The sequence below is a fragment of the Notolepis coatsorum genome, assembly GCF_963971535.1.
Source record: "Notolepis coatsorum genome assembly, chromosome: 9".
NCBI classification, from domain to species: Eukaryota; Metazoa; Chordata; class Actinopteri; order Aulopiformes; family Paralepididae; genus Notolepis; species Notolepis coatsorum.
In genome coordinates this window covers 143625697-143641196 of record NC_140173.1, presented here as the reverse complement: position 1 = coordinate 143641196, position 15500 = coordinate 143625697, and the positions used below count along the sequence as shown (strand labels likewise).

The following is a 15500-nucleotide window of genomic DNA, read 5'->3' as shown; positions in this document are numbered from 1 at the left end:
GTGTACTGTTATGTCATAATGGTGTACTGTTATGTCATAATGGTGTACTGTTATGTCATACTGGTGTACTGTTATGTCATACTGGTGTATGTATGTTTCCTCTCAGGGCATCTTCATCTCCCGGGTGTCTAAAGGAGGACCTTCAGAGAGGGCTGGGGTCCATGTAGGAGACAGGGTGCTGGAGGTCAGACAGAGTTCTTTATCACGTTCACATTTTCAGACCCTATTGTTCTCATCATTTAAAAAAATATATATATATTTTTTTTTAAATAACACAAGTAACGCTCAAACCTGTGATGTCATCAAGATGTCAAATCCTGAGCAGCTCCAGACTAACTTTTCATAATATGAATGCTTGAATTGAGTGGTGTTTCCCTTTTTAAACCAGGATTGGGATCAATTCACTTTCAATTCAGGAAGTGTATTTTCTTTGAAATTCAAATACTGCGAATTGTTTGGCATGACGAGTTATTATCCAGCCCCTTGACAAGTAAATTACAATGAAATGTTCCATCATCGGCAAGTAAACCGCAATTAAACAGCAATTCACAGTATGTTTACATTTTGAATTGATTGAATTGAAAGTGAATTGATCCTAACCCTGCTTTACACTGACTGTTTTTTTTTATATCCAATCTAAGATACAGAATCAAATGTATTTAAGCTGTGTGGTGACCATTTTTCAAACACACAGGTACTATAGTAGCCGTTGCAGTTCCACCTATGACCACAGGAGGGCATCTGAAGACTAGCAGAAGCTACTCTACCTGCAGTATCTTTACTGGCAAGAGACTTAACTGATGTAAACACATCTGTAGCAACTGTTATTTAAATGGCAGTGGCAGAAAGAATAGAGAATGTTCAGAGGTGGTTAAAGTAGTGGTTAAAGGAGGATTTCACTCATAATACGTCTAAACTATATTACAAAGCCCTATTATAAAGCCATATTCACTGTTTTGACAATTAAAAAAATAAAAATTAACTAAACTTAATTTGACCAATATTATTGCTCTGTAAAGCTTTAGCCTATGTTGTGTTTTCATCTACATAATTTTATTCATCTGTAATTAACACAAGGATTCAGCATTCTTGGACAATGAGGCCAAATCCAAACTCATTATATCTCAATATTTTGCAAAGCAAATTCATTTGTACAAGAAGTTTTTGGATAAGCATGCTAAATAAATCATCATTGTTTTGCTTTTCTTTGGTGAAGTGTTTCTTTAAAGACTCCTGTCCTTGAGCAAGACACTTAACCCCTAACTTGCATGGTTGCCTCCGCCATCGGTGTGTGAATGTTCGAGTGAATGGGTGAATGTGAGGCATACGTTGTAACGTTTGGATAAAAGAGTTATATAAATGCAGTCCATTTACCATTACATGCTGATACGAGATCAGATCCACTACCCAAACCTTCTCTCCTGTGTCTCCCTCTCAACCATCCTCCTGTTTCGATAAAGAACCTTCTCTCCTGTCTCCCTCTCAACCGTCCTCCTGTCTCGATAAAGAACCTTCTCTCCTCTGTCTCCTCCGATTATGTCTCCCTCTCAGCCTTCCTACTGTCTCAATAAAGAACCTTCTCTCCTGTGTCTCCTTTACTCTGTCTCCCTCTCAGCCTTTACTGTCCCAATAAAGAACCTTTTCTCCTGTCTCCCTCTCAGTCTACTGTCTTGATAAAGAACCTTCTCTCCTCTGTCTGCCTCTCGGCCTACTGTCTCAATAAAGAACCTTCTCTCCTGTGTCTCCTTTACTCTGTCTCCCTCTCAGCCTTTACTGTCTCAATAAAGAACCTTCTCTCCTGTGTCTCCTTTACTCTGTCTCCCTCTCAGCCTTTACTGTCTCAATAAAGAACCTTCTCTCCTGTGTCTCCTCCGATTATGTCTCCCTCTCAGCCTTCCTACTGTCTCAATAAAGAACCTTCTCTCCTGTGTCTCCTTTACTCTGTCTCCCTCTCAGCCTTTACTGTCTCAATAAAGAACCTTCTCTCCTGTCTCCCTCTCAGCCTTCCTACTGTCTCGATAAAGAACCTTCTCTCCTGTCTCCCTCTCGGCCTACTGTCTCAATAAAGAACCTTCTCTCCTGTCTCTCTCTCAGCTTACTGTCTCAATAAAGAACCTTCTCTCCTCTGTCTCCCTCTCAGCCTTTACTGTCTCGATAAAGAACCTTCTCTCCTGTCTCCCTCTCAGCCTACTGTCTCAATAAAGAACCTTCTCTCCTCTGTCTCCCTCTCAGCCTTTACTGTCTCAATAAAGAACCTTCTCTCCTGTCTCCCTCTCAGCCTTTACTGTCTCAATAAAGAACCTTCTCTCCTCTGTCTCCCTCTCAGCCTTTACTGTCTCAATAAAGAACCTTCTCTCCTGTCTCCCTCTCAGCCTACTGTCTCAATAAAGAACCTTCTCTCCTTTCTCCCTCTCGGCCAATGTCTCAATAAAGAACCTTCTCTCCTGTCTCCCTCTCAGCCTTTACTGTCTCAATAAAAAACCTTCTCTCCTCTGTCTCCCTCTCAGCTTACTGTCTCGATAAAGAACCTTCTCTCCTGTCTCCCTCTCGGCCTACTGTCTCGATAAAGAACCTTCTCTCCTCTGTCTCCCTCTCAGCTTACTGTCTCAATAAAGAACCTTCTCTCCTCTGTCTCCCTCTCAGCTTACTGTCTCAATAAAGAACCTTCTCTCCTCTGTCTTTCTCTCAGCTTACTGTCTCAATAAAGAACCTTCTCCTGTCTCCCTCTCAGCTTACTGTCTCGATAAAGAACCTTCTCTCCTCGGTCTCCCTCTCGGCCTACTGTCTCGATAAAGAACCTTCTCTCCTCTGTCTCCCTCTCAGCCTTTACTGTCTCAATAAAGAACCTTCTCTCCTCTGTCTCGATAAAGAACCTTCTCTCTGTTTCCCTCTCAGCCTTTACTGTCTCGATAAAGAACCTTCTCTCCTGTCTCCCTCTCAGCTTACTGTCTCAATAAAGAACCTTCTCTCCTCTGTCTCCCTCTCGGCTTACTGTCTCGATAAAGAACCTTCTCTCCTCTGTCTCCCTCTCGGCCTACTGTCAATAAAGAACCTTCTCTCTGTCTCCCTCTCAGCTTACTGTCTCGATAAAGAACCTTCTCTCCTCTGTTTCCCTCTCAGCCTACTGTCTCGATAAAGAACCTTCTCTCTGTTTCCCTCTCAGCTTACTGTCTCAATAAAGAACCTTCTCTCCTCTGTCTCCCTCTTGGCCTACTGTCTCAATAAAGAACCTTCTCTCCTCTGTCTCCCTCTCGGCCTACTGTCAATAAAGAACCTTCTCTCCTCTGTCTCCCTCTCAGCCTTTACTGTCTCAATAAAGAACCTTCTCTCCTCTGTCTCCCTCTCAGCCTTTACTGTCTCAATAAAGAACCTTCTCTCCTCTGTCTCCCTCTCAGCCTTTACTGTCTCAATAAAGAACCTTCTCTCCCCTGTCTCCCTCTCAGCTTACTGTCTCAATAAAGAACCTTCTCTCCCCTGTCTCCCTCTTGGCCTACTGTCTCAATAAAGAACCTCTCCTCTGTCTCAATAAAGAACCTTCTCTCCTCTGTCTGCCTCTCGGCCTATTGTCTCAATAAAGAACCTTCTCTCCTGTCTCCCTCTCGGCCTACTGTCTCGATAAAGAACCTTCTCTCCTGTGTCTCCCTCTCAGCCTACTGTCTCAATAAAGAACCTTCTCTCCTGTCTCCCTCTCAGCCTTTACTGTCTCAATAAAGAACCTTCTCTCCTCTGTCTCCCTCTCAGCCTACTGTCTCAATAAAGAACCTTCTCTCCTGTCTCCCTCTCAGCCTTTACTGTCTCAATAAAGAACCTTCTCTCCTCTGTCTCCTCCGATTATGTCTCCCTCTCAGCCTTCCTACTGTCTCAATAAAGAACCTTCTCTCCTCTGTCTCCTCCGATTATGTCTCCCTCTCAGCCTTCCTACTGTCTCAATAAAGAACCTTCTCTCCTCTGTCTCCCTCTCAGCCTTTACTGTCTCAATAAAGAACCTTCTCTCCTCTGTCTCCCTCTCAGCCTTCCTACTGTCTCAATAAAGAACCTTCCCTCCTCTGTCTCCCTCTCAGCCTTTACTGTCTCAATAAAGAACCTTCTCTCCTCTGTCTCCCTCTCGTCCTACTGTCTCGATAAAGAACCTTCTCTCCTGTCTCCCTCTCAGCTTACTGTCTCAATACATAAAGAAAAGGAGAAAAGGAAACATTGGCCACCAGGTCTGAGGCTCAGAGGGAAACATGTTGCACAACTCTATTCTGGTGTCTGTGCTCTAAAATAGACATGCTATTTTCAGGGGCTCCATGGTGTGTGTGTGTGTGTGTGTGTGTGTGGCCTTGCATCAATTACCTCCCTGCCGACCTCTGCCCCCTACTTTCACCGACGGTCCTGATCGTTTGACCCCGGTCCATCCAGGTCAACGGCGTCGACATGCAGGGGGTGACCCACCACGACGCCGTCGGAGCCCTCAGGAACGCCGTGAGTTGCGTCCAGATGAAAGTGCTCCGGGACAGGATGCCGCCACCGAGGGAGGCCGGGGGTCACGGCGGGAACAACCCCCTCACCGGCGGGACGACGCACGCCGGGTGCCAGAGAGCCGAGCGGTTGTCGGCGGAGACCACCACCGCAGAGTGCCTGTCCAGGAAGATCGAGGCGGTGATCTGCAACGGCAACGGAGCGGTGAGCGGGCGGTGCGCTCTAGTCAGAAGAGCAAAAACCAAAACCAAGATTTGACATTGTCAGAAATGCACCAATACTTTTCCCGCCGCTGATATAGCTAGGGTGACCAGATGCAAAAAGTCCAAAAGCAGGACAACAGTAAGATTTTGGTGGGACAAAGTGGGACAGATAGATAATGTAATTGTTTTTATTAGAATAACATGGTCTTCACCGAGACCAATGTTTTTTTTTTGCTTCAAAAAGAGGGACATCCTCTCAATATGTGGGACGTTCGGTCAAATGGTGGGACAGTACAACCAAAAGGGGGACACCTGGTCACCCTAGATATAGCCCCTTTCGTGACTGTGATGCACGCCAACGGGGTTTGGACGAGTGAATCCACAGTCACTTGCTAGTCCATAGCTAACCAACCTAGATTTACCATGAAGAACTGGTTCTGCCCCGAACCGTTCGTTATACAAGTGTCACAGAGAAATGTCAAAGGTACTCGCAGTTGCACGAGGGTTTCGGACAGAGATACGTGATGGTTTGAAAGCTCGGCGTTGCTAATAAACATTTAAAATATTTTTTATAAACTGGTCAACACTGCATTATTTCCGGCGTTGGGTGCATGATGCGCATGCGCTGTGATCACAGCGCAGGTGCACCAGGCAGCCAAATACGGAAATAAAGGCGGTTTGAGCAGTGTTGACCAGTTTATAATTTTTTTTTAATGTTTATTAGCAACGGCGAGCTTTCAAACCATCACGTATCTCTGTCCGAAACCCTCGTGCAACTGCGAGTACCTTTGACATTTCTCTGTGATACTTATATAACGAACGGTTCGGGCAGAACCAGTCCTTCATGGTAAATCTAGGTTGGTTAGCTATGGACTAGCAAGTGACTGTGGATTCACTCGTCCAAACCCCGTTGGCATGCATCACAGTCACGAAAGGGGCTACTGCTGATACTGAATCCCAAAGCACCGCTCCCCAAGTACTCACTGATATACCCAGTACTCACTGATATACCCAGTACTCACTGATATACCCAGTACTCACTGATATACCCAGTACTCACTGATATACCCAGTACTCACTGATATACCCAGTACTCACTGATATACTACTCACTGATATACTACTCACTGATATACTCCTCACTAATATACCCAGTACTCACTGATATACCCAGTACCTACTCATACGCGTTTACTGAATGACACAGACTTTGACCATTAGTTTGGCGTCAGTGGGCAAAAATGATATCATCTATTTTTCTCCATGAGAGACATCTAACATGGGGGAGACAGGGGACACGAGAGACATCTAACATGGGGGAGACAGGGGACACGAGAGACATCTAACATGGGGGAGACAGGGACATGAGAGACATCTAACATGGGGGAGACGGGGACACGAGAGACATCTAACATGGGGGAGACGGGGACGTGAGAGAGACATCTAACATGGGGGAGACGGGGGACACGAGAGACATCTAACATGGGGGAGACGGGGACGTGAGAGACATCTAACATGGGGGAGACGGGGACGTGAGAGAGACATCTAACATGGGGGAGACGGGGGACACGAGAGACATCTAACATGGGGGAGACGGGGACGTGAGAGACATCTAACATGGGGGAGACGGGGGACGTGAGAGACATCTAACATGGGGGAGACGGGGACATGAGAGAGACATCTAACATGGCGGAGACAGGGACACGAGAGACATCTAACATGGGGGAGACGGGGACGTGAGAGAGACATCTAACATGGGGGAGACGGGGACATGAGAGACAAACTAAAAGTAAAATGCAAAAATAAAAACGCAAAAAAATTAACGAACTAAAAATGAAAACGCAAAAAAACGAACGCAAAAAAAAGAACAACCTAAAACGAAAACGCAAAAAAATAAACGCAAAAAAATTTACGAACTAAAACGAAAGCGCAAAAAAACAAACGCAAAAAGAAGAACGAACTAAAACGAAAAAGAACAAAAAAAACGCAAAAAAAACTAACGAACTAAAATGAAACTACTGACCACACAGCACCATGACAACACTACTGACCACACAGCACCATGACAACACTACTGACCACACAGCACCATGACAACACTACTGACCACACAGCACCATGACAACACTACTGACCACACAGCACCATGACAACACTACTGACCACACAGCACCATGACAACACTACTGACCACACAGCACCATGACAACACTACTGACCACACAGTTCTGTTCTCCTGCTAAAAAAAACTAACGCAAAAATTTTTACGAACTAAAACGAAAAAGAACAAAAAAAACGCAAAAAAACGAACAAACTAAAACGAAAACGCAAAAAAAATGCAAAAAAACGAACAACCTAAAACGAACAAAAAAAAACAACACAAATTTTTTACGAACTAAAACGAAAAAGAAAAAAAAACGGCAAAAAACGAACAAACTAAAACGAAGACGCAAAAAAAAACGCAAAAAAATGAACGAACAAAAAACGAAAACACAAAAACAAACGCACGAAAAAAAACTTCCATGAGAGACATCTAACATGGGGGAGACGGGGGACGTGAGAGACATCTAACATGGGGGAGACGGGGACGTGAGAGAGACATCTAACATGGGGGAGACGGGGACGTGAGAGAGACATCTAACATGGGGGAGACGGGGACATGAGAGACATCTAACATGGGGGAGACGGGGACGTGAGAGACATCTAACATGGGGGAGACGGGGACGTGAGAGACATCTAACATGGGGGACACGGGGACATGAGAGACATCTAACATGGGGGAGACGGGGACACGAGAGAGACATCTAACATGGGGGAGACGGGGACACGAGAGAGACATCTAACATGGGGGAGACAGGGGACGTGAGAGACATCTAACATGGGGGAGACGGGGACATGAGAGAGACATCTAACATGGGGGAGACGGGGACATGAGAGACATCTAACATGGGGGAGACAGGGGACGTGAGAGACATCTAACATGGGGGAGACGGGGACACGAGAGACATCTAACATGGGGGAGACGGGGACACGAGAGAGACATCTAACATGGGGGAGACGGGGACACAAGAGACATCTAACATGGGGGAGACGGGGACACGAGAGACATCTAACATGGGGGAGACGGGGACATGAGAGGAAAATGCAAAAATAAAAACGCAAAAAAATTAACGAACTAAAAACGAAAACGCAAAAAAACAAACGCAAAAAAAAGAACAACCTAAAACGAAAACGCAAAAAAATAAACGCAAAAAAAATTTACGAACTAAAACGAAAGCGCAAAAAAACAAACGCAAAAAAAGAACGAACTAAAACGAAAAAGAACAAAAAAAACGCAAAAAAAACTAACGAACTAAAATGAAACTACTGACCACACAGCACCATGACAACACTACTGACCACACAGCACCATGACAACACTACTGACCACACAGCACCATGACAACACTACTGACCACACAGCACCATGACAACACTACTGACCACACAGCACCATGACAACACTACTGACCACACAGCACCATGACAACACTACTGACCACACAGCACCATGACAACACTACTGACCACACAGCACCATGACAACACTACTGACCACACAGCACCATGACAACACTACTGACCACACAGTTCTGTTCTCCTGCTAAAAAAAACTAACGCAACATTTTTTACGAACTAAAACGAAAAAGAACAAAAAAAACGAACACAAACAATTTTACGAACTAAAACGAAAAAGAAAAAAAAAGGCAAAAAACGAACAAACTAAAACGAAGACGCAAAAAAAAACGCAAAAAAATGTACGAACAAAAAACGAAAACACAAAAAAACAAACGCACGAAAAAAAACTTCCATGAGAGACATCTAACATGGGGGAGACGGGGGACGTGAGAGACATCTAACATGGGAGAGACGGGGGACGTGAGAGACATCTAACATGGGAGAGACGGGGACGTGAGAGACATCTAACATGGGGGAGACGGGGACGTGAGAGACATCTAACATGGGGGAGACGGGGACACGAGAGAGACATCTAACATGGGGGAGACGGGGACACGAGAGAGACATCTAACATGGGGGAGACGGGGACACGAGAGAGACATCTAACATGGGGGAGACAGGGGACGTGAGAGACATCTAACATGGGGGAGACGGGGACATGAGAGAGACATCTAACATGGGGGAGACGGGGACATGAGAGACATCTAACATGGGGGAGACAGGGGACGTGAGAGACATCTAACATGGGGGAGACGGGGACACGAGAGACATCTAACATGGGGGAGACGGGGACACGAGAGAGACATCTAACATGGGGGAGACGGGGACACAAGAGACATCTAACATGGGGGAGACGGGGACACGAGAGACATCTAACATGGGGGAGACGGGGACATGAGAGGAAAATGCAAAAATAAAAACGCAAAAAAATTAACGAACTAAAAACGAAAACGCAAAAAAACAAACGCAAAAAAAAGAACAACCTAAAACGAAAACGCAAAAAAATAAACGCAAAAAAAATTTACGAACTAAAACGAAAGCGCAAAAAAACAAACGCAAAAAAAGAACGAACTAAAACGAAAAAGAACAAAAAAAACGCAAAAAAAACTAACGAACTAAAATGAAACTACTGACCACACAGCACCATGACAACACTACTGACCACACAGCACCATGACAACACTACTGACCACACAGCACCATGACAACACTACTGACCACACAGCACCATGACAACACTACTGACCACACAGCACCATGACAACACTACTGACCACACAGCACCATGACAACACTACTGACCACACAGCACCATGACAACACTACTGACCACACAGCACCATGACAACACTACTGACCACACAGCACCATGACAACACTACTGACCACACAGTTCTGTTCTCCTGCTAAAAAAAACTAACGCAACATTTTTTACGAACTAAAACGAAAAAGAACAAAAAAAACGAACACAAACAATTTTACGAACTAAAACGAAAAAGAAAAAAAAAGGCAAAAAACGAACAAACTAAAACGAAGACGCAAAAAAAAACGCAAAAAAATGAACGAACAAAAAACGAAAACACAAAAAAACAAACGCACGAAAAAAAACTTCCATGAGAGACATCTAACATGGGGGAGACGGGGGACGTGAGAGACATCTAACATGGGAGAGACGGGGGACGTGAGAGACATCTAACATGGGGGAGACGGGGACACAAGAGACATCTAACATGGGGGAGACGGGGACACGAGAGACATCTAACATGGGGGAGACGGGGACATGAGAGGAAAATGCAAAAATAAAAACGCAAAAAAATTAACGAACTAAAAACGAAAACGCAAAAAAACAAACGCAAAAAAAAGAACAACCTAAAACGAAAACGCAAAAAAATAAACGCAAAAAAAATTTACGAACTAAAACGAAAGCGCAAAAAAACAAACGCAAAAAAAGAACGAACTAAAACGAAAAAGAACAAAAAAAACGCAAAAAAAACTAACGAACTAAAATGAAACTACTGACCACACAGCACCATGACAACACTACTGACCACACAGCACCATGACAACACTACTGACCACACAGCACCATGACAACACTACTGACCACACAGCACCATGACAACACTACTGACCACACAGCACCATGACAACACTACTGACCACACAGCACCATGACAACACTACTGACCACACAGCACCATGACAACACTACTGACCACACAGCACCATGACAACACTACTGACCACACAGCACCATGACAACACTACTGACCACACAGTTCTGTTCTCCTGCTAAAAAAAACTAACGCAACATTTTTTACGAACTAAAACGAAAAAGAACAAAAAAAACGAACACAAACAATTTTACGAACTAAAACGAAAAAGAAAAAAAAAGGCAAAAAACGAACAAACTAAAACGAAGACGCAAAAAAAAACGCAAAAAAATGAACGAACAAAAAACGAAAACACAAAAAAACAAACGCACGAAAAAAAACTTCCATGAGAGACATCTAACATGGGGGAGACGGGGGACGTGAGAGACATCTAACATGGGAGAGACGGGGGACGTGAGAGACATCTAACATGGGAGAGACGGGGACGTGAGAGAGACATCTAACATGGGGGAGACAGGGGACATGAGAGACATCTAACATGGGGGAGACGGGGACGTGAGAGACATCTAACATGGGGGAGACGGGGACACGAGAGAGACATCTAACATGGGGGAGACGGGGACACGAGAGACATCTAACATGGGGGAGACGGGGACACGAGAGAGACATCTAACATGGGGGAGACGGGGACATGAGAGACATCTAACATGGGGGAGACGGGGACACGAGAGAGACATCTAACATGGGGGAGACGGGGACACGAGAGAGACATCTAACATGGGGGAGACGGGGACATGAGAGAGACATCTAACATGGGGGAGACGGGGACGTGAGAGACATCTAACATGGGGGAGACGGGGGACGTGAGAGAGACATCTAACATGGGGGAGACGGGGACGTGAGAGACATCTAACATGGGGGAGACGGGGACGTGAGAGACATCTAACATGGGGGAGACGGGGACGAGAGAGACATCTAACATGGGGGAGACGGGGACGTGAGAGACATCTAACATGGGGGAGACGGGGACGTGAGAGACATCTAACATGGGGGAGACGGGGGACGTGAGAGAGACATCTAACATGGGGGAGACGGGGACGTGAGAGACATCTAACATGGGGGAGACGGGGACGAGAGAGACATCTAACATGGGGGAGACGGGGACATGAGCAGGGGTGTAAAGTACTTGAGTAATTGTACTTTGTTACAATACTTACAGTAAGTACTGTTTTTGGGGATTTGTACTTTACTCGAGTATTATTAGGTTTGTATACTTGTACTTTACTCAATTACATTTCAGAGGGAAAAATACATACTTTTTTACTCCTTACATTTAAAATTCAAACCTACAGAGTACAAAGTACAAATCTCGCAGGTCCAACCATTTGAATTAGTATATTTGTTTCTCTGGCCGAACTAACGCTGAGGTTATTAATCCTGCGGCCGCGCTTTATTTAAAAACAGCCAATCAAATCCCCATCAATGGAGAATGAACCCGCCCATACCCATGCTGATTGGTCCTTGTGCAAGACTAGAAAGCGGGGATCTTTGATTAAACACCTGCTATCAGAAGAATAGACAGAAAAAAAGTTTTAACTTTTAACTTTTTAGTACTTAAGTACATTTAAAAGTAGAAACTTTTTAACTTTTACTCAAGTGTTTTTTTAGCCAGATACTTTTACTTGAGTAAGATTTTGAGACGGTACCCATACTGTCACTTAAGTATAATTTCTGGGTACTTTTTACACCCCTGGACATGAGCGACATCTACTGTAACATGGGGGCGACAGTGACGGCACTAAAACATGGGGATAGGTCTGTCATTGCGAGACTAGGTCCCAAGAGACTATGCACGGTATATCACGGATTAAGTGAAATCTTTCTATATTTATTCTACATAGTCGGGCTTCGGCTCAGCTGCCTTCTTCAGTCTGTATTGGTGCATCCCCTCAATGTTTTCCCACAATTCCTTGAGCGGAATTCACGTCATCCATTCATATTAATGGCGGTATCATTCTTGTTCTATCCCGGCCTTTTCTCTGTCCTGTGCACAAGGTGCAGACCGTTTTGGAGTGTGACCTCAATTGTACTTTGTTTGAGCGGCAACCAGAGGCGTCAATCAAAAGCAATACAGTGCAAGCGGGGAGAAATACCATGACGGTAAGCGATATTTTCTACCAGCAAACGGGAGTTTGTTTTTCCACCAACTCGGATCTTAACACCCCGTTGAATAATTCCTAAGAGCCTTTTCCAAATGTCTCAGCACGTCTGATGTCATTTCTGCAGCACCCTTGAGGAGAAACAACGTATTGGGGCTTTTCAAATTCAGAATGTAAACAAAATTATAAAGTGATGAATGTGGTCTATATTTGCTCAAACGATTGGCTCACACTAAAGGTCCCACAACTTCAGTCTGAACTTGGTAAGTCTGCCTTTTGTTTTGATGCACCAGCTTCTGGAATGATCTTCAACTCACACTACAATCAATACCCCACTATAATCACATGATCACAAACCTCTCTACCTCAGTATGTAACAGTCTTTTTTATTTAAAACATGATCACAAGGGCGCCCCAGTGGCGAACCACATAACACGCTGAGTCGCGGCACGGCCGACCCGGGTTCGATTCCCGGACCCGTCGTTATTTGCCGAATGTCTTACCCCCACTCTGTCTCCCGTTCCTCCTCTCTCTCTCTCTCTCTCTCTCTACTGGACTGCCCAGTAGCAAAAAAAAGCGATAAACGCTAAAAAATTTATCTTTAATAAAAGAAATAAAAAAACATGATCACAAACCTCCCTTCTGAACCATATTCTATATTCCGTTTGTATTTGTAATCTTGACGACATTGTACACAATGGTAACACCTCAATTTCCTTTTCTGAGAATAAATAAAGTTTTCAATCAATATTAAAGGTGCTATAGATAACATTCAGCTTCTACCGGGGCACCATCGAGAGCCTCCTGACCAGCTGGTTGCACAGCATCCTGCCGCAAGACCCTGCAGCGCACGGTCAGAACAGCTGAGAGGATCGTTGGTGCCCCCGTCCCCTCCCTCCACCTTTATTTTTTTATTTTTTTATTGATCTTTTTCCCCCTCCATTTTCCTCCGATTTTCTCCCATCCCAATGTTAGTCGTTATGCCAATTCCCAATCCCCTTCCTGGTCGCTGCGCACTTACCCCCCACAGTCGGTCTGGGAGAGTGGAGGCTATCACGTGCTTCCTCCGACACACGTCCAGCCAATCAACCGCTTCTTTTCACCTGGCAGCGCGGATTCTCATCGAGAGGGCGTAGCGTGTGGAAGGATCACACTATCCCACTCAAGTCCTATAGCCTTAGCAGGCGCCCCGACCGAACTGTAGGAGTCGCTGTTTACAACGACCCGGACCCACCCCGCCAGCTTCTCCCACCCTCTAATACTGCCAATTGTATTAGTGTGAACGGCCAGCCAAGCTGGTGACAACCCCGGAGCTGTGAGCTGGATTCGAACAGGCGAATCTAGCCGCTCCGGGGTTTGGTGACGAACGCAATCTCCGTTACGCCACCTGACCGCTCCCCTCCCTCCACCTTTCTAAAAGCTCTGTGGATGTGTATTCTCTTTCAAAAAGGATTACTCTACATACATTTTTCATCTGTAGCGCCTCTAATTTTATTTTATATCCTTTATTTATCCAGGAATGTCCCATTGAGATACAAGATCTCTTCTTCCAGGGAGTCCTGACCAACACGGCACACAGCAAGTTTCAACATAAAACAGGGCATTAAATAAAAAACATACAATTCAAATATAAATACAGAAGGCCATTTGTGCAGTGGCAAGGAGCATAATCACATCAACAATAGCGTCAGGTAAAACAGTTACATGTTTCATGAAGGGCTAATCGTAGCATACCTTTAAAAGCATTCACAGTAGGAAGTGCCTGTAGACAAAGTTTTACTTGCAGCGTATTCCATAAAAAGGGAGCATAGTGGGAGAATGCAGCTTTACCAAGCTCTGACTGCATCAAAGGAACATTTAAAAGCATCCCATTTGCTGCTCGTCTGGTATTAAAAAAGCAAGTATAAAAGGACAGAAGTCTGGAGATATATAAGGGCAGCTTACCTAGCAATGACTTAAGGATAAAAATCAACATGTGTGATTGTCTTCTTTGGTACAGAGTGCAGTGGTGGGTGCGAGAGCCTGCACCCGTTACAAAACGTATGGCAGTATGGTACGCAGAATCCAGCTTTTTAAGCAGGGAGGAAGGAGCATGCATATAGATCACATCGCCATAGTCTAATACAGGCAGAAAGGAACTCTGCACAATTCTCTTCCTGGCGTCAGACGGGAAACATTTCTTTAACCGGAAGAAAAAGCCCAGTTTAGGTCTAAGTTTTCTCAGTAGGTTCCCAATATGAACATCAAAGGCCATCTTTTCATCAATCCATATGCCCAGATATTTATAGGATGCTACTTTGTCAAGGCATGTCCCTTCCAGTGTCAGAATCGGAGGGACAGCTGTATTAGCTCGAGAGCGAGAGAAGGTCATGTACTTGGTCTTTTTTGCATTAAGGACCAGTCTTAGCCTTAGCAAGGAGTGTTGCAGTGTATTAAAAGCATCCTGTAGAAGCTCTATGGCCTGAGTTAAAGAGGAAGCCACTGTGTAAACAACTGTATCATCGGCTAATGCAACCTATTTTTATTTTTGAAATTCTAATCTGGTAATATCCGGTTTGGCTTGTTTTTGTTCTCATTCCCCACAATCCTGTTCCAATTCCTTTTGTCAATCACCCGACAGATACCCAGGATCATCCTCACTCACCCCTCTACCTCTGATGAGGACGTGGAGCCCTTGACCTCGGGGCATGGCGGAGAGGGGCATGACGGAGAGGGGTTTGACGGAGAAGGGTTCGAGGACTTCAATGATCCGGATGGCGACGACGACGACATCCACTCAGACGGCTCCAACGGCGCTTTCTACCCGCCCTGAGCAGCACGCGGGCGACCGCAGGGGACGGATGATATTATTGACTACCGATTCATTCAAACCTCTATATACACTCTGAGGAAAACACAGAGAACGACTTGACCTCGTTTTTCAACCACGTCGAGGCTTACCGTTCATCACGATACATAATGATACATTTAAAAAAGAAAACAGATGAATATAAAGGTGAGAAAAAAGTGTGTCAAGAAATCGTGAAAATAAAGTATACACAATAATAAAATAGGCATAAAAACAA

At 44.8% G+C, this 15500-nt stretch overlaps 1 protein-coding gene across 1 annotated transcript in view; it reads left to right on the top strand.

The window, feature by feature from the left end:
- Positions 1–15247, top strand: part of LOC311234791 (uncharacterized protein) — a gene marked incomplete at both ends in the record, with an annotated part of 38186 nt that extends 22939 nt beyond the window's left edge. Inside the window, 4 exons of the mRNA XM_084322035.1 lie at positions 107–184; positions 4402–4665; positions 12338–12436; positions 15056–15247. Of these exons, the coding sequence (XP_084178161.1) occupies positions 107–184; positions 4402–4665; positions 12338–12436; positions 15056–15247 (633 nt within the window). The remainder of the gene's footprint in view (positions 1–106; positions 185–4401; positions 4666–12337; positions 12437–15055) is intronic.
- Between the last annotated feature and the right edge of the window lie 253 nt (positions 15248–15500).